At 36.9% G+C, this 22988-nt stretch overlaps 1 protein-coding gene across 1 annotated transcript in view; it reads right to left on the reverse strand.

Moving 5' to 3' along the window:
* The window catches only part of USH2A (usherin), a 642834-nt gene that overhangs the window by 513306 nt on the left and 106540 nt on the right, over nt 1-22988 (reverse strand). Inside the window, exons 11-12 of the mRNA XM_074351610.1 lie at nt 16079-16274; nt 11965-12606 (exon numbers count right to left, since the gene is read on the reverse strand). Of these exons, the coding sequence (XP_074207711.1) occupies nt 11965-12606; nt 16079-16274 (838 nt within the window). The remainder of the gene's footprint in view (nt 1-11964; nt 12607-16078; nt 16275-22988) is intronic.

Genomic DNA, 22988 nt, shown 5'->3' on the forward strand with positions numbered 1-22988 from the left:
CTAAGAATCTTACATCCTCTACTCTCCATTCCCATTGCCTCCTCCCTAGTTAAAGTCACTACCAAGGTTTTATAATTAACATTATGTACCAGAGGCTGTGGTAAAGCTTTACATTCATCATCTCATTTAGTTCTCATGGTAATGCTAGTAACTCAGGCATTATATAATGTTCATTACATAAGTTAGAAAACTGAAGGCTTCAGGTTAACTCCTAAAATGACAGAGTTAACACAGAGCAGAACCCAGATTCCAACCCAGGCATCTCAACAACCTCAGAGACTTTCTTAGCCACTGGTGTCCCTCTTGTCCCCGTCCAATCTGCTCTTTATAGTGTAGCTGGTCTTTTTCAGAGTATAGTTTAAACATCTCATTCTTCTATTTAAAATTATTTGATAACTTCCTATTCCCTTTAGGAAAAAGAAAAATCCACAGCATAGCCTCTAACCCTCCGGTCCAGTCCCACTTCCCTCCTTCCCTCTCTAGCTTCACTTCAGTGCTCATCCCCAGTCTGCCCCAGTCAGACTTTCTGTTCTTGACGCCTAAAGGCCTTTTCATGGGCAGCTTTGTCTGCTGACATGATTTTGACCCACCTTTTCCACTTAGCTCACTCCTATGCACATCAGGTCCTTTGGCTTCCTCCAGTAACTTACTCTAGGCTAGTTTAGTGACGTTATTAATTTCAAAGCACCCTCCTTATTTCCTACAGAGTGCTGATAAAAATTGTAATTAATCTCATTTCCAGCAGATTGTAACCTCAGTGACGGCAGGAACCTCATCAGATTAATCCATCATTGTCTCCCCAGAACCCAGTACAGTGCTTGTCACAAAATAGGCACTCCAACATTTGAATTCAAAGACTGCACCAAATTATTAGGTAGGCATTGATCCCCACAAGTATTATATTAGGGAAAAAAACAGAACTTAAATTATAAGACCCATATTTTTTTTCTTATAGTAAAAGAAGAGAAATAAAAATATGATTCAAAAATATTTTCAAGTTACTTAGAGTTTCTTGGACCCAGAAGGTGGAAGTCAACAGTTTAGAAATTAGAAATGCATTGGACATTTGAATGATGGAGCAGGCACATGTGGGAGAAATGGGTCTTGATGTTATGTGATGTGTGCTTGTGCATGTATATGTATTTATACATACATAGGTACATACCAGTATTTACACACATACAAGCACATGCATAATGTTACAAGAAATTTTATTGAGACAATGAATAAAGTTTGGCAAATGAAAATAAACTGTACAATTGTTGTGATCACTAATTTAGGTATATAAAACATCAGTCATATTGAAAGAGAGAAAGAGTATGAACACAAAGGGAATCATTCTGTGTGTTATCTATCCTTTAGGGGAGAAACAAAAAGTAATTGGATCACTGTAAGACTCATTTGAAGCTCTGGCTGAAAACAAGTCATTCTTTCACAGCCATCAACAATTAATTTGTTTTTCTTCTCCTAGGCGGTGTATATTCTTTCTTGAAAAGTGTCAGGAATTGTAAAATAGAAAAGGAAAAAGCTCAAAATCTGTGCCATTCAATTAGGGAGACCTAAGATTATCATTTTTAATAGTAATTTACAACTAGATTATGTCATTTGCTCTTTGCATCCACTGACAGCAATTTGCTTCAGATGTGTTTCCAGAAATAGAGTTTGGCCATGCCAATTATTCCATATTCTCCTACCTGACTCATCATGAGATCAAAATCACAGACGTAGAAGCCTTCTGTTTTGGATTCAAGACCATTGCAACTGTGAGTCTATGCACTTTCCTTCCTGTGAAGGGACCTAGATCCTTACACTCATGATGATGGCCTCGTGAATGTACTAACAGCACTCCAATTTGGATAAATTACCCATTAGCACAGATACTTAGAAGCAGAATTAATTTGGACTTACTGCAATAGCTTCGAGCCACAGAGAATTCTAGAACAATTAGGAATGATTTTTATAAGAAATGATTTATTAGATAAATCTGTAAAGATCAGGAGCATAGATTTTGGTGCAGAAGAATGGGTTGCCAAGTTTTGGAGAATAAAGAAGGCCACAGAAAAGTCAGACATACAAGCAGAGAGCAAGAAGGAAGGTATTAAAGCACCCAGGGAGGCTGCAACTTGGAGGTAGGGCCTCAAGGAAAAGACTAAACTGGAAGTTGTCTTGGGGTTAATTCCACTCCTCCTCTCAAGAGCATGGTTATAAAGGTTAATCCCACCATCATTTGAGTTGTCCTATTTTTAAACAGCTCTAATTAGGATGACTCAGGTGCCTGCCTGCTCAACGATTACTTCTTGCCTTACCTGAATGTGCCTAATTCTAGACCATTACCTCTCCTTTTGTGACTTCCAACTATGGAAAACATGTTCCCTTCTTTCCTACTTAAATTTCAACTCCTGAGAGCAGCTGAAAGATAACTGACCTTAATTTCTTTCTTTTTTTTTAATTCAATAGATTTCTCTGATCTCTCTCCATTAGCCCCACTTCACATTCCATATCTGCATATCTGCTTTATTATAACTGATCTTTCGGAGCTTTCTTTCCTGAGTGACTCTGGACCACATTCTGAAGCAGTGTCATTAGGAGAACAGTATTACCTCCCACTACGCAGTGCTGGAGTTAGCACAAAGCGCAAATCAGCCCACTCAAGTTTATTCTTTTCTCCAGTTTCCTTTCAGCTAACTCTTGGTCCCAAACAAGACAAGTCTCATGTGGGAAACAATGCGTTATAGAGCTAAAGCAAAAAGTCACCCGTATCATAAAAGAGTATTGCTTTATCCAGGAGAAGGCTTACAGAGTCCTGAGAGTTCAAAGCTATTAGCCAGCAGCTGGCGTTCTCTCCTGTTGTGGCTATTTGCACAGCACAGTACCCGTCCTGGGCATAAAGGAGAGCCCATTCCCTGGCAATGTCCCTCCCGAGGCCCATCAACAATTAGGCTTTGCTCGGGTCTGGAAATGGGAGAAAGAAAACAAGTTTAACCTCCAGGCCTTATTCAGAAAAGGAGGGCAGAGTGGTGGCTAAGCACTAATTATGAGCCATTTAGAAGAAACAGTTCTCATCTCAAACCAAAGAATGGACACCATACTAAGAGAAATCCAGGGAGGAATCTGGGGCTCACCTGCACCAGGCAACAGAAGACCATTTTAGTAACAGTGTCACAAATCAGTATTTTCAGACTGTAGTAGACGATGCCAATTTTCAAGTTAGGATAATAATAATTTTCCTCCAGTTACTGGTTTTATATAAAAATAATGCTGAAATTATTATTCAGAGATTTGACCAAATGTTAACAAATGTATCAATAACTATTATTCATCTCAAGCTATAATTTCTCTTTAAACATTTTAAAACCTCATTTTCAATTAGTTTAAACATATTTTAAATGCCCTGCTCCTAGTCCTTCTTCTTGGACTGCTTTCCTTACTTGAATATCTTACAAACTCCTATTTATTTATTTATTTATTTATTTATTTATTTATTTATTTATTTATTTATTTATTTATTTTGTTAATGGAGGTACAGGGGATTGAACCCAGGACCTCATGCATGCTAACTAAGCATGCCCTCTACCACTGAGCTACACCCAACTCTCTCCCTTATTTATTTTTAAAACCAGCTCAGGAAACTCTCTCTACTAAGCTCTTCATGTCTCCCACCCTTTAAGAATTAATCTCTTCACTTTATTACTTCTCTATACTGGCATTTCTGATACTGCACTTATCACAATGCGTTATATTTACACATGAGTCAGTTTTCCCTACTAAGCCTTAATGCTTTAATGTATTTATGATTGTGTATCTTATAGCAGCACAGGCCCTGGTGTATAGCAGTTTATTCAATTGGTGTTAATTGATAAAATGGATATATGAGTGAAATGGATAGATGGCTGGATGGATGGATAAGCAGATGGATGGATGGATATGTTAGTCCTTAACGTATCAGATGATCTCCTGAACACTGAAAGGAAAACGGTAAACACAAACCTGTGAGTCATGAGAGTGATTGGTCAGGGTAGGTCAGGTATCAGGGGAGGATAGCAGGAAATGTGTATGAATAAGACACAATAAATTCAAAATATAATCCTTGCCAAGTCAGTGGATGAAACAGAGCTTCAGAAAGAAAATGTCACCCCCAAACTATGCCTCCTGTTCTTAGAAAAAATGATGTAATTATTTGTTCATATAGGGGAAATTATTCTATTGGACTTCCGTTTTCATTAAAAAAAAAAAAAAAGAAAAAACCTGGTTTGCCTGTTTATGTGAGTATCTATGAAAAGCCTTCATAAACACATTCTCTGAGAATCAAATCCAAAAACAACAATGAAGACAAGTAAGGACAGCCCTGATTATGTCTTAAGAGATTCCTGCATATACATACAGTTATAAACCACAGCAAAACTTTTATTTTCTTTGTTCTCTTTTTCTTTAGTCTCAGTATTTACCAGCTGTATGCCCTAAAGTCACTATCCTATGCCATGGCAACCGTCGCAGAAGGTTCTCCAACTTAGTCCACAGAATAATCGCATTCCCAAACCCCTCCATCAGCTCTTCATTATTTGATCACTGCAGCCTCCCACAACTCTGTTAATTTTTACTTTGTAATTATTACTCGGATTCAGCACAACAAATGAAATATCTCAGGACCTGGAGCAGGTGCCAGACTCATGGGTGGAGATGAGTTTGAGGGGATGGTACTTGAAAGAGTACCTATTTTAACCCAACCTCAGATATTCATTGAGTGAATATTTATGGCAAACATTGAGTTATTCAGAAACAACTTTACTTTTTAAGAGTGTAGATTCTGGGGCCAGATGGACCTGGACTTGTAAATAGTTCTTGTCCTTAATTAGATTCCATTTCCCCTACTATAAGAAGGAAATAATACTATTTCTTCCATGATAGAAATGTGCATACTAAGTGGGATTTTTTAAGATAAAACTTTATTCCAGGGTCTAGCAAACAGTATACATTCAGGAAATATTATCTTTTATCATCATCACAATTTTTACTAGGCAGTTTTCCATAAAAGTGGGATTTTCCTAAAGTTTAAATAATGACTTATCAATATCCTTTTTCTCCCCAGATGTGCCTAGGATTGCAGTTCATATTTCCTATGACAAGATCCTATCCTGGTGGTTTCTTAAGGAAAAGGCTCTTATTCTGAGGTCTTTCTGTGAAATCATGCTAATCTGGAAAGCCCTTTCACCAAACACCACGAGGACATGTGGCATAATCGGCTCTCAACTTGAGGCACTGATTTTTAATGGAGAATCAGCCATCTAATTCCAATTCCATCCACAGGGCCGTGCATGCAATTCTGGTTTATGAGCTCATTTCTTAACAAATATGATATGCTTCTTAATGAAATAAGATACTTTGTTTTACTTTCTAATAGGCTGTATGAGTCATAGAAGAAAATCAAAAGTAAATACCAGAGGGAAGCATGAGGAATTGTCCTATTAGCACCAAACATGTCATATGAAGCTGTTTTCATTATAAATTAGCCTTTATTTTATTCCAAAGCTGCAGAGTCCTCAAGAAACCCTCTCCGCCTCTGGTTCTCAAGGACAACAGTGGGTCACAGGCTCAGGATGCTCTGACGCCCTCCCCTGCCTTTCTCAGCCTGGCCTCTGATTAAGTGCCCACTGCTGAGTGTTATGAGGTCATCCTGTCCTGAATACGACGACTCGGGAAAACGTATTTAGTGCTGTATTTATTAGTGTGGCTATGTGTACATTCATATATGTACACACGCTCCAAATAATTTTAAATTAAAGCATTTTTAAAATACTTAATGGAGGTTAAGCAGCATTTTTAACCTCTGTTCAAGTTATTGAATGGCATATTAAAACCAATGTGGCTCTAATGTACCTTCTAATGTGCACTGCTGCTTTAACAAATTGCCTATAAATTTTAGTTGAATTAAGCCTATTCCTTGTACATTCAGAGTAAGGTTAGGTTAATAATACATGAGGTTTCATTACATGCACCTTCCTTAATAATATTTTTTAAGAAAGTGGGACAAGAGTCCATGTGCAGGCGTCTATACTATGGGTGAGTAGTATTTACAATCACAGGTGCAAAGGCGGGCTGAGGTCCGCGGGCTGAGGTCCGCGGGCTTTGCTGTTCACCCCTCCTCCGCGCCGCTGCTCCCTCCGCTCCCCGCCCGCTGCTCACCGCACAGCAGCGGGGTGTCCCCCCTGTAGTATACGATCTAGGTCTTTCAGATGTGTTTAAAGAAGTAGAAAGCAAGCCTCAGACTGCAGCAGTGCATTTTAATGTGCACACTGCAGAGCTGGCTACTGTGAAGCATCTGCTTATAATAAAGATACTTCAGGATCAGGTTTCTTTCTTTCTTTCTCTCTCTCTTTCTCTCTCTCTTTCTCTCTCTTTCTCTCTCTCTTTCTTTCTTTCCTTTCTTTCCTTTCTTTCTTTCTTTCTTTTTCTTTCTTTTCTTTCTTTCTTTCTTTCTTTCTTTTCTTTCTTTCTTTCTTTCTTTCTTTCTTTCTTTCTTTCTTTTTTCTTTCTTTCTTTCTCTCTCTCTCTCTTTTCTTTCTTTCTCTCTCTCTCTCTTTTCTTTCTTTCTTTTCTTTCTCTCTCTCTCTCTCTTTCTTTCTTAATGTAAATTTCATGGGAAGAGACAATAAAACCCAGAAAACAAGAAAACAAAATTCAGAGTAGTTTCTGAAGCCAGAAGAAAACAGAACCAAAAAAAAAACGAGTCCACAAGCACACTTTAACTTTTCCACAGGCTATACATATGCGTACGGAATATCTCCTTTTCTCAAATAAAAAATGCATTAGGTCCTTAAGCCAGCGTTTTCTTTCCTCCTTTGCAAGGTAGAGCGCCACATCCTCTCTATGTGTAGTTAAAGACGCACTCACTGGCGTGCACAGAAAAGAGAATGACACGGAGGTATTTTTCAATGTAATGATTCAGGAAACCTTTTTTAATAGTTCAGGAAAGGTAAGTGGATCTCCCTGCAGTGGAGCTGTGCTCCGTGTGCCTAGAATCAAGCACTGGGCAATCCTAGGAACGCAATAAGACTTGCAGGCCGGAGAGGAAGAATCATCAGGAAATGAGGTCAGGGAGATGACGGGCATTACAGATCATGTGGCCCATTAAAGTCCATCAGCTTTGCTGTTTACTCACAATGATGGAAAGCCAGTGGAGGGTGGAGTGATAGGATCTGAAGTTTGAACAGCACCACTTCGGCTGCATGTTGAGAAGTGACTGGAGAAGCATAAAGAGGAGAAACAGGGAGTTTAGGCAGCTGTTCCGATAGTCCAGGAGAAAAATGACCATGGCTTGGACCAAGATGGATAAGTGAGAGTGGTGAGAAGTGGTCAAACTCTGGATATACTTCAAGGTAAAACCAACAAGATTAATTTTGATAGAAGAGACAAGAGTTGTGGGGAAAAGAGTCAAGGATGGCTACAAGGATTTGATCTGAAAAGATCACAACCCAGAGAATACTAGGGTAACATTTTCAGTTCAGTATGATTGAACAATTTTTCCCTTCCAAAATCCCAAAAAATGAAATAAAAGAAAGTTTTAAAAGAACATAAGAGGAAACGGCAGGCAAGGACAGATGTCTACAAGTAAAAGCTGAGCACTTGTAAATGGACAGACCAACAATAAGTTAATTGATTCAGGCATAACTCTGGGAAAAAGTGAAATTGAAGGTTCCAGGGACTTCTGAAGTCAGGTGTGACTTTCCCCAACCAGAAGGCTTTCCTTCTCACGTTGTGAGAGAAGACAATCAGTTTTCTCTTTAGAAGTGAGTGAGGGTTTGTACTCAACAGGTACAGGGATGAAGTGTTACAGTAACATGGGGGTTATACGAACAGCTGCCTGTGATGGTTAATTTTATGTGTCAACTTCGCTAGATACGATGTCTAGTTGTTTGGCCAAACACTAATCTAGATGTTTCTATGAAGGCGTTTTACAGATTTTCCCAGAATATAAAAACATTAATACAGACTTAAGGCCCCATTGAGTTCCCAGAAAATAATTATTTAACGAAAAGCATATCATCCTAAATTTCTGAAATGAGGGATATACAAATGGTAAAGCTTCTGGAATGTAAAAAAAGAAAGAAAGAAGAATTTAGTCGGTACTGCTAGAAGATAATGGTGAAATAAAGTTAATGAGAGAAAATGGTTTTATATAATGGCAAAATGTCAAATAGCTCTGAGTATGGAATAAAGATAATTTTAGATGTTCAAAATTCTAAAACAACCCCATCACTTTCCTCCCTGTACTCTTTCTCAGACGCTACCAGACCATTTGTTATACCAAATACACAAATAAACCAAGAAAAAAGGAAACAGGGGATTCAACACAGGCGACATGAAGGAAATCTTTAGTATAGCTGCAAAAGGCCTAGGATACAGCTACCTCAGAACTACAGATCAAGAGGCTTAAATCAGAACAGGAGGGTCAGGAGTTCAGATCCTGCCATGGACTGACATATTTAGTGCAGAAAAAATACACACACACAAACATATATACACAGACACACACACATCTCCTATTGGCGCTGTTTCCCTGGAGAACCCTACCTAATACAGAGGCTCTTGCTAAAACTCCTGATTATTTCTCATTTCAATTAAAAAAAAAAACAAAACACTTAACTGACAGCACACAATATACAAGGAATTATGTTAGTATCATGGCCATGTAAGTTGAATAACATAACCCTTGCTCTCAAGATATTGAAGCTCAAACAATGGAAATGAGACAACTGCACAAATAAAATACAAGGATACTTTAAATATGATAGTTATTTTCATCCATAGCAATGATCCCCATTCTATATCTTCCTTAAAAGAGAGGACAATTAGCCATACACTTTTGGAGAATTGTGCAACATCTGTACTTATGCAAATAGCTCCTAAAAAAAAAAAGACATTATACTAGATAAATCCCAAAAAGAAAGGTGCCAGGAGATCATGAGGATTGAGCATGATTTACCAGTCTTTTCATTTTTTATGTTAATTTTTATTTTTATCACAATTTATGTGTAGATAGTTTTAAAAACCAAACAGACCTTAAAGGCTCATGATGTAAAATGGCAGTCTGCTGCTCACTCCATCCTTCTCCCAGAATTCCCTGCACGGAGCACCAACCTCCAGCTCCTCTAGATGTTTCTTCTGGCTTCTCTCTCTCCCTTTCAGAGTAACATACATGCATTGTTCCATCTCAACTTTTTAAATTTAGCCTATTATCTTCCTACTGCAGACAATGAATATTTAGCTGTTTACACCCCCTCCTCAATAATCTCTTTAGTTGGTTAAATCAATACTCAGAGATCATCTTATTATGACTACTTAACGCTGTTGCACAGTTATGCGGTGTAACATGCTTGATTATATTCCCTTTCCTGAAAACTGTGCCTCTGCTTAGTTTTCTAGGAATCTTAGATATTTCTAGAAGTCAAAACTCTCCAATAGAACTCTATCCAAAAAATCTGTCAGTTTCTTTTTCTTTTCCCACTGAACATATCAATCCACAGGAGGGTATGAACCCCCTATCCTCCTGTTCTGATTTAAGCCCCTGATCTCTAGTTCTGTTGTATACCTACATCCTAGGTCAGAATGAAACATTCAATGAACTGTAATAATTGATAATTATCAAGAGGATGAAATATTTGATCTATCTTTTGCTGGTTTATTTAGAAAGAAAGATATATAAATCATGGTTATTTGTGCAGAAATCTACCTAATTTCCAAAATTAGTGATACTAAGAATAGCAAAAAATATATTATCTTAGGATATAAAAATATAGTAATTGATTGCAAGTTTGGAAGGATAAATGTGAAAGCTGAAAGTCGCAGGTTGCAGCTGTCATGTAGGCCATCTGCCCACCTCTCAGTGATGTTCCTGTTTCCTGGGACACTTACCACCTTGCTCCTACCCGAAGGAGTGGTCCTCAGAAGCCATGCTTATTGTATGTGATCCTGACACTCCTGGCCACCCTAACAAAACTGAGCCAATTAGAACTTCCCTCTTGGAATTATAACCAAGAAGCTGCTAACGTCTCTCTGCATAGCTGGCACTAAAACTGTAAGCCAACTCGGGACAGGGGTGGCCATGCAACCACACAGAGAGGGAGAGCGAGGCAGAGAGGGTCCTTCTGCAGAAAGAGACAAAAGGTGGAAATGAATGAATGAATGAATGAATGAATGAGTATGTATCAGTGGGAGCTTTCTGGTTTCTGAGTCCTGACTACATTGATCCACATCAGGTTTTGCGGAACATCCTGTGACAACATAGCCCCCAATTATGCTGGAGCTAGCTCAGTTTTCTTTTTTTCTGATACTTTTGTCTCAAAGAGAATTAACTACTTATCAATTCTTTTCTGTCTCTTTGGATTTACTTGACACACAATGACAAGGGAGAGGTATGGTTCAATTCTTCTAAGCTGAAGTGAAGTCCTTGTCATGTAAAACAGGACTTTAGTCCTACCCTTCCCTGGCAGGCAAATCACTCTTAAATTTGCATCACACTCCTTTTCAGGGGCTCAGATAACTCAGAGCTGATTTTGCTAGACAGGACAGCAGCTAGTACAGCTGCTAAACTGATACATATTTACATGTACCACATATCATGGTAAGTTATGAGGGAAGTATATTGTTCTGGTTAAATCATATAAAGTCAAGGAGAAAGCCATACATAGGGTCTATTCTTCTTCCAGTTGGGAAACATAGAAAGACGGGTACCATATGACTAAAAAGTAGCCTATTTTATTAATTTGATGACATTTAAAAATAATTCTAGATGTTTCTGTATGATGCCAGAACATATAGTTGACTTAGTAAAAACACTTGGTCAGCTTTTATTTAGAAAATCAGTTCAATACCCTTGTACAATGTTGGTGGGAATTTAAATTGGTGAAGCCACTGTGGAAAACTGGAGGTTTCTCAAAAAACTAAAAATAGAACTACCATGTGATCCAGCAGTTGCACTCCTGGGTATACATCCAAAACAACCACACTAATTCAAAAAGATTCATGCACCCTAATGTTCACAGCAACATTATTTACAATTGCCCAGATATGGAAACAACCTAAGTATCCATCAACAGATGACTGGAGAAAGATGTGGTGTCTGTGTGTGTGTATATATGTACATATACACATACACACACAGAATGGAATACTTCTCAGCCATAAAAAAGAATGAAATATTGCCATTTGCAGCAACATAAATGACTTGGGGGGGCATTATGCTAAGTGAAATAAGTCAGACAGAGAAAGATAAATACTATATATCTCTTATATGTGGAATCTAAAAAAATACAACAAACTAGTGAATATAACATGAAAGAAGCAGACTCACAGATACAGAGAACACATCAGTGGTTACCAGTGGCAGGGAGGGGCAATATGGAGGTGGGAAAGTGGAAGGTACAAGCTACTGGGCGTAAGACAAGTTCAAGGACGTTTTGTACAACATGGGGAGTATGGCCAATATCTTATAATAACTGTAAATGGAAAATAACCTTTAAAAGTTATATAAAAAATAAAAAAATGTTTAAAAAGAAAATCACCTGAAGTTCATCACCTGAATATTTGGCATTGTATAGATAATCAACTCAAGTTTCCCTTTCCCTGGAACGTAAAATGTATTCTTGCTTTTCTTAGATTTTTTTTTTTCAGTTGTTAAAAGGAGATTTACTTCAAATTGAGAAATTAAATCTAAGTCACAGTTATGAAATGTCTGCCTGGCTGGCATTCATCTAAAGGGTCACCCCAAATATAGCAACACAAATATGCCACATAATCTTGAGTAAACTAAACAGTTGTATCTATATTAGATAATGATACAAGTACAACAATGATGTTGGAGATTAATTTTTTAGAAGTCCTGACTGAGAAGCAAAGAGGAATCACCCAAAACAGGATAATGAAGGGAAAGCCACTGAGGACTGAAACTGTAACACATTTCTCTCTTACCTGTTTGACACTCGTTACACCTTCTTCCTTGACGATTAGGCAAACACAGGCACTGGCCACTGACTGGGTCACAAATGGTCCCAGGTAACGTCCCCAAGGCATCACACTCACACATCTGGCAGTCTTGAAATCTGCCAATGGTCAAATTGTACCTGTGAGGCTCACACTGATTACAGCGAAGACCTGTTACTCCTAATTTGCAAGGACATTGTCCTGTTGATTTGTCACATAGCAGAGAGCCATTGACTGTCCCCGTCTTATCACAGTTACAAGGCAGACAGAGGAAAGAATGATTTTGCTGTAGGTAGAAGTACCCCTCCACGCATTCATTGCACCGTCTCCCTCCAACACTGGGCTTACAGACGCACTGTCCTGTCCGAGCATCACAGACGGTCCCGGGCAGGGATCCAGCGATGTGGCAGTCACAGGCCTTACAGCCGGCGGAGTCCAGTCCATAAAAGTGCTCTCTGCAGGTGTCACACTGAAGTCCTTTGGCTTCTTTCTTGCACTCACACTGCCCAGAAAGTGGGTTGCAGAGTTTGTTCACTGAGCCGTGGAGGTTACACTGGCAGGGCTCACATCCATCATCATTAAAACTTTGGAGAAATTTATATCCAAAATTGCAATGATCACACCTAAGCCCTAGAGAGAAAATACGTTTAAAAAAGTAAAGATGGGAAAACGATTCCATTCGAGCTTTCAAGACAGTTGAAGCACAAATAACGCTACTGCTGACATTTAACACAGACACAAAATGTTGTGTGTTTTTCCACCAGTAATGCTAGAGACGGCCAACTGTATACTCAAAATATGATGGCAATACTTAATTTGGCACTCACATACAACTTTATTTTCATAATGTGCTTTGTAAACTTTATTTATTATTTAACGGAAAGAAAAATCCTTAATACAAATGTTGCTTCTGTTACACACACTGGAGCTCTTTTCCTATTTAACAAATATCAGAACTATTGTTTTAAAATTATTGAACCATACTCAAATTATTATTCTTAGTTATTTCATATTAATAAAGCATGTTCATTTAAAACTATGGTAGAAAGTGAAATACATTTTCAAAGCCATACAGAAGAATTATATATTGCCACATTAGTTCATGCCTAGAAATCAGAATCCTCTAAAAATGTTTAATAAAATGTTAACTATTTCTGTGGTAACAGTATATATACTTACTTCTGAATATCACACACTTAAATAATTAATGTAAATAAAAGTTGTCCAGAGCAATTTTTATTTCAATGCTTTTATATGCTCCTATATTTTATCATTTTCAATTAATATAAATTATGCTCTCCCTGGCTCATAAAGCAATCACATTGCTTGTCGTATTGTGTGATTCAGAACATACCTCTTTAAACACTAAGTAAATTCTCCGGTTTACATTACTTCTATTTGAAGGAGTATATACATACATACATTTCACAAAGAGAGAAAAACATTTTATCACCTACACTGAAATCTGACAACTTAGGTTGGTTTCAAAGAGTATTACAAGGCAAAGGAATAAAAAAGAAATTTGAACAGGAAAGGTTGAGATGCCAAAAAATACTTCCTTTAGATAGTCCTCAGACATCCATGAATTTAAATAACTATGTGAGGCTGAATCAATTGAAACATTTATTTCAAGTTATAACAGCATTAAAAAATTAGTCCTAAAGTAACAGTCAAAAACACACTCAGGAACCCATATGCAGAAAAGCATTCCCTAAACTGGAAAGAAATGCATAATATATATGTATGTATGTGGATAAAAATTCAAGAACTCCAATGGAAGGCAAGTTCTTTAACAGTGATGAATGACTCACCTAAGGCATATCATTTAATTTCAATAAGGAAAATAAAAAAGGACCACTATTGCTGCAAATTTTAAAAATAACTGTATTGTTAACAAGAATTATGACTCATTTTGAACTATTAAAATTGGTCTACATGGATTCATATCATATCAGTTTTAAAAATATGCGCAGTGCTTATTTGAATATGCCATACATATTCCTGACAGGTAATCTATTCCTAACGATACTCAGGAAGGCCTACAGGGCATCACATTCGGTGTTAACAAGTACAGGCGAGTTAGCGCACTTGGCATTTAATTCACATTCTTCTCCCTTTTTATTCTAGATGAATGACCTACTTTAATAAAATTATTGGTGCTAATGTATTTTACTGGTGATAGAATCATTAGTAAGATTTAACAGTTTTGTTAAATCTAACAGTTTGCTTTCTGAAGCACATACAACATACATTTGTATTTTCTGTTGTTTTCTTAATCATATTAACAAGGTAAAATTGAATAGGGTTATTTGCTAGTCTCATTAGGAAAAGAATAATCTCTATATATACATGTCAAGTTTGTATTTTTATTAAAAAATACTACATATACAGAAATAACTCTACAGATAGTAATGTCAAACTGCTGATTTCATCTTCAAAAAATAGGTTTATATTTTCCTGCAGAAAACTACCTGGATCAAACAATAATATAAGTAAATGGCAGGGAGGTTATAACAAATTCTAAGTAAATACTAAAGTTTGATTTTTTTTTTTCTTCCTTAAGCTCTGGACTCTAACCATCACAAGAAAGATTTTATTGATACAGAGCTGTAACCATTTGACTGTCTCTAAAGGCCTTTCTTTAAATTTTGTTTTCACATCTTGAATTTAAAATGTATCTTATCTTAAAGAACAAAGGATGCTATATAGTGGAATTCAAAGGTCTTACCTTTCATTCCGTATCAGAGATAACATACAAAAATGTACTTCTCTTTATAAGTAACTTTTTCCGGAAAAGTTAGTTTTTGCATGCTTGAAATGTGTAAGGGCAAGTTATGTTAAAGATTTTGATGTAATCTTTCTTTAAACTAGAGAAATCTTGTGTAATATCATAAAGCCAGCTCATATTCTTTTTTATTAAGTTAAAATAAAATGCTTCTCTAGTTGACTGGTACAAAAAGATAAATGTTTATGTACATAGATAAAAGATAAAGAATTAGCTTTAGTGTTATATAACAGAAATGAAAATGTTGCTCCGAATGATATGTTCTTACGTATGTGTGTGGATGCATTTTGGGGTGTGTGTGTGTGTGTGTGTCTGTCTGTCTTCCAGGCATGTTTATATTATTATAAGGTTCAGGTCAATGTTAGAAAAACCATGGAAGGTTTGGTGTCTTGAATGACAATAGAAAGGTAAAGGTCCTTTTTAAACTTCCTATACGAACCAAGACGTGTTCAGTTACAACACAAGACTCACTTTATCAGGAAACTTTCCTCTCATAATATTCTCATATATCAAAATTTCAAAGTGCATTATGTACATAGTGCATTTTGGGCACTTGATAAATTTTGTCCTTATGTGGCTGTGGCTCCCCTCAAAAATGTTGGATGTAATAAATTGCTATAATCAAATCTAATTTCTGAAAAATACCTGTGGGAGTAACAAACAAAAAAGCACGTCTTATATAAAAAAATGATAAATAACACCGAAGGTAGCTGTTTATTATAATCAGCTTGGCACTGAATTACAAAATTAAAATTATGTGGCCCTTTATAACTAACCCTAGCAATATACATGATCTGTGGAATTATGTTGACTTATTTTGCATTTCACAGGAACAGTTCAAAGAAATATAATAGAAAAAAATGGAAAGATTTATCACAAAGGACCCTGTAGCACAGAATATTTTGAAAAAAATCCATTTATTTTGGTCTATTAAGAAAACTAGCATGGAAATGACTTGCTTAGAACTCATTAAGTGTAAAACATTTTGAAAAAGTGCTAATTTTCTAAAAGAAACATCTATGCAGTAAGCAAATTATATTTTTCTATGACTTATTAGTATGGGACCACATGAACTAAAGCAGCTACAGAATGAAGAAACTTCTAAAGGGTTGATTAAACTAAGCTTCAAGCTGTAGTTTGATAGAATTATTAATCTAATCATTTTTAGACAGTTAATTTCACCCAAATTGTTTTTTTTTTTTTCTAGCCTGCCTAGAGCAAGGAAATTTGCTTTGCTCTTCAGTTAAGAAATCAAACAGAGGATTTTATCCCAGATGGTAATAGAGTTGTGACTGTAAACCTTTGCATTACACATACCAATAACATTTGCTTTGCACTTGCACTGGCCTGAATTTTGGTGACAGGTAATATCTCCATCCACTGTCCCAGAGGTACTGCAGTCGCACGGACGGCAGCCATCAGGATCCCACTCCTGGAGACCGTAGAATCCATCCTGGCACTGATTGCACTGTCTGCCAGACACATGTCTCTTACAATTACACTGGCCTCCGATCTAGAGAAGATACAATGTTTTGTAGAATGATGAACGTATCTATTTTTAGGTAAGTTGCTCATTAGGTACAAGGCAGGAAGGGAGGGAGGAAAAAAAAACTTTAAATGTTAAACAGACAAGAAGGTAAAAGGGTATTTCTCCTCCTGACACAAAAACACGGAAGAGCTTTGGCAAGGTGAATACACAGAGCCAAATGAAAATAAGCCCCATGGAAGTCAACAGTATGTGACTGAAAGGGAGGTGGAATTCGCATTAAACATCACATAAAGAAATCAAAATACAGTCATATGGAGGCTGAAAATAGAAAAGACCAAGCAGTTAATTTCATCTTTAATCTCCGCCTCTGTTTCATTTCTTTCATTTCCTCGTTGATCCATACTTGCTTTACACATGCCTGAAGTAAGGAAGAATCTTTCTATAATAATATCATCTTGTCAAGGTTTCAGATGTTTAAAATAAAGTTCTTAATAGCATCCATTTATGCCTACTGATACTGACTCTAATAATATTTTTTTTACACAACTTAGCTCTTTGGAATATTTCAGTGTATTTATGGTTCATTCATATTATGATTTAATCACATTAAGTATATTTAACTAATTTACATTGTGGTAAAAAATGCCAAAAAATTTACTTGCTTTCGGGCATTGTCAACTAAAATAATAGCTGAAAAAAAAGGAATATTTTTCCTCTTCAAGCTGCTGTTTGAGAATGAAAATACATAAAATGTATAATGCTCATTTACTATATACATAGATAATACTATGTTGTTGGTTAAAGAAAGAGCTAAACCTTTTCACAAGGGGACATATACATATAAAACGTGAAATAAGTATGAGAAATTCACTACTATCTGAGGACTTTCACAAGAGCTGTGAATATAGACATCCAATCGCTTATCAAGTCACTGGCATGTCCCCCCCGCCCCAACTTCCTTCCATTTGGACTGAATCCAGCTCTCCACATATGGAGGCAAGGTTATCACACAGGGAAGTAACCTACCTGTAGAAAGACATGGTTGGATTTACCTTTAACCTCAGGGATATACAAAACTATCACATGCAACTGGGATTCAGTTACAGACATATAGAGAAGGGTTTTTTAATTAAAGAGTATTTTTAAAAATCTATCACAGCCTCATTTTTTTTTACTTCATCTGAGAAATAGGAACTCAGTGTGTCATTATTTAAGGATAAAATAATTGAATCAAAATATCTAATACTCTGAAAAGTAAAGGGTTATACATGCGCCAGATACAGCTGTAGATAACAATGAATGTCAATATCAAAGACACAAATAGGTCAGAAAGATATGCAAGGACAATGAATTGCCCCCTTGTGTCTGGCTATGTTTCTCACCCCCAACTCTTACCTGCCCCATGGCAACCAGATTATTATTCAAAACAAGGATTTGATTTTGTCTGCAAAAATAAATGGCATTTATTGGCAGGTATGGGTTACATAGAGCCACGAAAATCTAATAGACCCTTGATTACATACTTAGAACACTTCAAGTCCATGACCATATAATGAATCCCTTATTTTTCCACTCGTTTCCCATATATCAGTCTTGTTCCCCAGATGGCAAGCACCTTCCGGAACTGCACATACTATTTCTGTCAAAGAATAACACGTTTGGTCCCCACGTGTCAAGAATACTTCCTCAAAGATCTAGGGTAAGAAAGAGTGAAAAAGGGAAAGAGTGCATTCTGTGCTAAAACTTTATCATCTCTATATTTTGTCATATTCTTATTTAAATGCAAGACATGTATCCTCTGGGGCTTCTTTGCCTCTTGAAATCTAGATACAACTTCCTGTAACCCTCCTTCCATTCCTGCTGAAGGACAAAAGTGCTCCTTAAGTTTTAAAGAATTTGTGTGTACTGATATTCTCATGGTCACCCTGACCCTACATTTCTGCTTCTTCCGTTTTGGAATCTTCTTGTCACCTGAGAGCTCTGTCCTGAATCATCCTAGATGTGAAACTTGCTCAATTCATCAATATCAGAAGAGGAACGCTCATTTAAAAAAAAAAAAAGTAATCAATTTTACTAAAAACTTGGGTGAAAGAAGAGTGAGTGCGATTTATAACATCCCTTTAGCTTCCCTGTAACCAGACATCTTCAAAGTCTTCTGCACCCGTTAGTCACCATTTCTGTGCCTTCTCTCTCTGTACTCCTCACTCTTCCCTAATGCACGTTTTTTTCCTCTTTACACCTCTCAGTCATCTTTTATATAAATCATCTCGAAAGTGTTTATTTTTTTAGAATTTTTAATTGTCTTGACTTGTGCAACCCTTCAGTGTTATGAAAGTATATTTTCAATAGAATCAAGTATCTCCATGAGAAAAAAAAACTGCAAATAAGGTAACACAATTTTACTCTCATTTTATTAACCTAAAAGTTTGCATACCACATATAGTTTGTAACTTCTCTGTATTAGGCACACCTTAAAATGTGGTTTAAAAGTGCCTGATAAAAGGCTCTATAGTTCATAGAATTAGTTCCTTTTAATCAGTTTCTCAAAATTCACCTGAAAATACAAGTTTATGTCTGTACGAACCACCACAGGTTCTCTTCCTTTTACGTGAGGGAATATAAATCTATTCATACTCTAAGACTAATACATGTCCGCCAAGAAGCAGAAAAAAGAGTATGACCGGTCCCCTTAAAAAACACAATTCCAGAAAGTTGGATACAACCCTTTTCTGTTTCCATACTCTTTGAGAGAATACTTCTAACACTAACCCTAGGTTGACCTATTGATTTTCTTTGACCAATAGTATGTCAGCAAATACGATGTAAGCAGCGATTTGAAGTGCTTACAGATTTGGAATTTATTCTCTCTAGCTGGGCTTGGAATCCTGAGACCACCTCGTAAAGAGGCTCAAGCTATCCTGTTGGAAGACTAGAGAACAAGTGTCAGAGAACCAGATACCTGGCGAATATCTCCCAGCTAACATTCTGCTTAACAGTCACGGATACATGAGTGAGGGCTTCCTAGATCGCCTAGCTGCCAGCTGACAAGCTAGCTAACCATAGATAAATAAAAGAGCTCAGACAAGATCAGACAAGTCAACCCAGACCACAGCCAAGCCAAACTGCAGAATTCTAAACTAAGTAAATAGTTTGTACTATTTTAAGCCACCAAGTTAGAAGAAAAAGTTAGCAGATACAATGCCATTGACCAGAACTTCAACTACATTTCTATACCTAGCTGCCAGGGAGGCTGAAAAATGTACTTTATTCTCTACAACCACATGGCCAAATAATATTGAAATTTCCATCAGTAATGCAGAAGGAAAAACAGACAATGGGGTACAATTACTATCTCTGATAACAGACAAACACATGTTTGTACTTTAAGCCAGAGAAATTTTCCAGCTCTTTAAGACTTAAAACACAATATTGGTTATATAAGTTTTGGTCTTGCATCCTTTCGGTCACATGAACAATAAGGGAAAAGAGATGTCCCCATGAGCTCTAGTCAAACTCAAAAACACCTCTGATTAGCCTGGCTTGGGTCATATCTTCTCTTTTCCTAGTTTCTTAAGAGAGAAGATTTTTCTTTGAAATCTTTTTTTCCTTCTCTAACACAGACAATTCGTGTTCTAGATGTTTTACCAAGTACTGCCACACTGGCATCCCACAGTTTTAATACATTGTCTTTTCATTTTTCATTCAGTTCAAAATACTTTCTAACTTCCCCTTCCTTTCCTGTCTGACCCTTAGGTTATTTAGAAGTGTGTTAGTTAGTTTCCAAGTATTTAGGAATAGTGCAGCGATTATTCTGTTGTTGATTTCTAATTCAATTTAATGAGTGTGTCCAGATAACATACTTTATACAACTTGAATCCTTTTAAATTTACTGAGACTTGTTTAATGGTCCAGAATTTGATCCGTTTTGGTAGATGTTTTGTGTAGACTAGAAACGTATGTGCATCCTGCTGCTACCGAGTGTTCTATAAATACCAATTAGGTCAAGTTGGTTGACAGCTGTTTTAATCTCTTTACTTACTGGTTTTCTGTCAATTTGTTTTATTAGTTGTTGAGAAAGGGATATTGAAATTTTGGCAATTTCTTTATTGGGTGCCAGGTATTGTGGATTTTTTTCTTTCTGAGAGCCAGATATTTAAGTGTTTCTATAAATACTCCTCAGTTTTGTATTGGGATGCAATTAAATTACTTGGAAAGTTTCTTTGGGCCTTGCTCTTGAGATATATTAGGAAGTCCTGGAACAGTGATTAGTCTAGGACTATTATCTACAACTGAGGCAAGACACTGCTGTGTTCTCTATCTGATGTCCTCTGAATCAAGATTTTTCTAGTTTGGCTAGTGGAAACAGGCACTACTTACAGCTTGCTTGAGTGATAAGCACCACTACACTTAATCCTTTCAGGTTGTTCTTTCCCCTGGCTCACACACATACAATGACTGATAGTCAGCTGAATACTGAAGGAAGATAGCCATAGAGCTCTGGAGTTTTTTCTCTGGGCCACTCTCTCTGCAAGCTCTACCACTTTGGACTGACTCCCTTAATGCTCAGCTCCATCTCTACAACTCAGAACCCACTGAGCTCCACCTGGGTTTTCCCTCTGTTCCCTCGCCTGAAAATTCTCTCAAAGTAAAAAGTCAAAAGATTAAGTACATGCCTACTTCCTCTTTTCCTGATATTTTACTACAATAATAGGAATTTTTAAAACTATAACCCATAATTTTAATCAGCTTAGTAGAGAAAACAATTCACAAATAAATTTTGCCAAAGATTGTCAAAGACACAACATAAAAGAAGTATAAATGAAATTGACAATACTCTCAACTAGTCAAAAGCTACAATGGGTGCCAGATGAGCTGTATTTCTAAAACAAGAAAAGTGATTTTTCCTGCAGAGCCTCTGAAAGACTTAAGATTTACAGGTGACAAAACACAGAAAGAAGTAGGGTACACGTCTGAAGTCAGAAGAATGGCTCTCCACTGGGGGTAATTTTATTCCCTAGAGGACACCTAGCAGTGGCTGGAGACTTTTGGGTTGTATCAACTGGGAGAGGGGTTCTACTGTCATCTGGTGGCTAGAGGGCAGGGATGCTAATAAACACCCTACAACGTACAGAACAGTTCCCCATAACAAAGAGTTACCTAGCCAGAAATACCAATGGTGCTGAGGCTGAGAATTGCGCATTCGAAGAGTTCTGCGTAGCAAGGATTTAGAGTTCCAGTTCCACTCTTAATCCTACACAGCCAAGCACTGCTCCTATCCCATGGTGACATCAGTCTTTTCATCAAAAAAAGGAAAAGGAAAAAGAAAGAAATTAACCAGCTCCACTATATCAGACCATCAACAGCTGGGGAGGGGGTGAGGTACAGGGCAGAAATTGGAGGATTTAAGTGAAAGTGTTCGTAATGAGATAGGGACACCGTCACCCCCTGCCACCTTTCTCCTTCTACAACACTGCTTCTAGAAAGCCAGGAGCCACACTTATTTTCCATAAAGAGGAAACTGGCAGAGAAAAGCCACAGAGATAAGATCCCAAGAAATGATATTTGAGACTCTGACCCCTGCAAAGAAAAGCTCTCTTGCTGCTCAAACACACAAGAGCCAAGTCCAGTTTGAAAGTGTTTTCCCATTTTATTTTAGAAAAGAGCAGTCAGCAAAATTTCCAACATGAAAAACAGGGACCAAGAAAAAAAATTTAGAAAGAAGAGAAAGAAGGAATGCAGAGAATAGAAATATAAGAAATCATCAACCAACAACATAAAAAACACCTGTGTAACAATTATCCCCAGAAAGTTAAGGTAAAAGTTGCATCCCTTCAAAAATATGAAACAGAAAAAGCCTTAAGAAACAATCTGTGAGGGAAAGAACTGTTGAATATTAAAACCACAATAGGAAAAATAAAAATTTCCATTAAAAGAGGTTGTAGGATAAAGTTGAGAAAATTCTTCAGAAAGAACAATAAGGAGAGAAGAAAAATGAAATAAAAATATAAAGAATTTCCAGAAGGACAAAGAATAGAAAAAAATGAGGAAAGAAATTATCAAAGCATTAATACAAAATACACATTTTTCCTTACATGAAAACACAGTTTATAAAGGCTCACCGTGAGCTAGCAAAACTAATGGGGGAATAAAGAAATGACATCAAGACACAAGCTCATGAAGCATTCAAATACCAGAAATAAAAAGACACAAAAATTTCTAGAGACCAATAAAAATAAGTCATATATAAAAGAAATACAGATTATCACTGAAGTGTTCTGCAAGATTACTGTAACCTAGAGAACTGTATCATATCTTCTAAATTATGAATAAAATTATTTTCAAATTATTGGATACGATACCTTTTAAATTATGAGTAAAATGATTTCAAATTATTGTAAGAAACACCTTCTAAATTTAACTCCCACTCTCAGGAAGCTGCTGGCAGTTAGGATACCTGATTTTCCTCCCAAATCCCTGCTATTCCTTCTCTGTCTCCTCCCCTGACCACCTGCGGATATGCTCCAGAACTCTCTTCATGGATCTTTACCTATACCTACGTTCACTCCCTCGGTGATATCTCCTACACATACGACAGACACATAGATGATGCTCAAATAAATGCCATGCGCATATTTCCAATAAATACCCGCCGATCATTTGCATCCCAAGCAGGATCCCGAAGGCTTTGCATGACCCTTCACCTCTCTTTTACTCACTCCAGTTACATTACCTCTTCTC

Source organism: Camelus bactrianus, chromosome 23 (genome assembly GCF_048773025.1).
Source record: "Camelus bactrianus isolate YW-2024 breed Bactrian camel chromosome 23, ASM4877302v1, whole genome shotgun sequence".
Lineage (NCBI taxonomy): Eukaryota > Metazoa > Chordata > Mammalia > Artiodactyla > Camelidae > Camelus > Camelus bactrianus.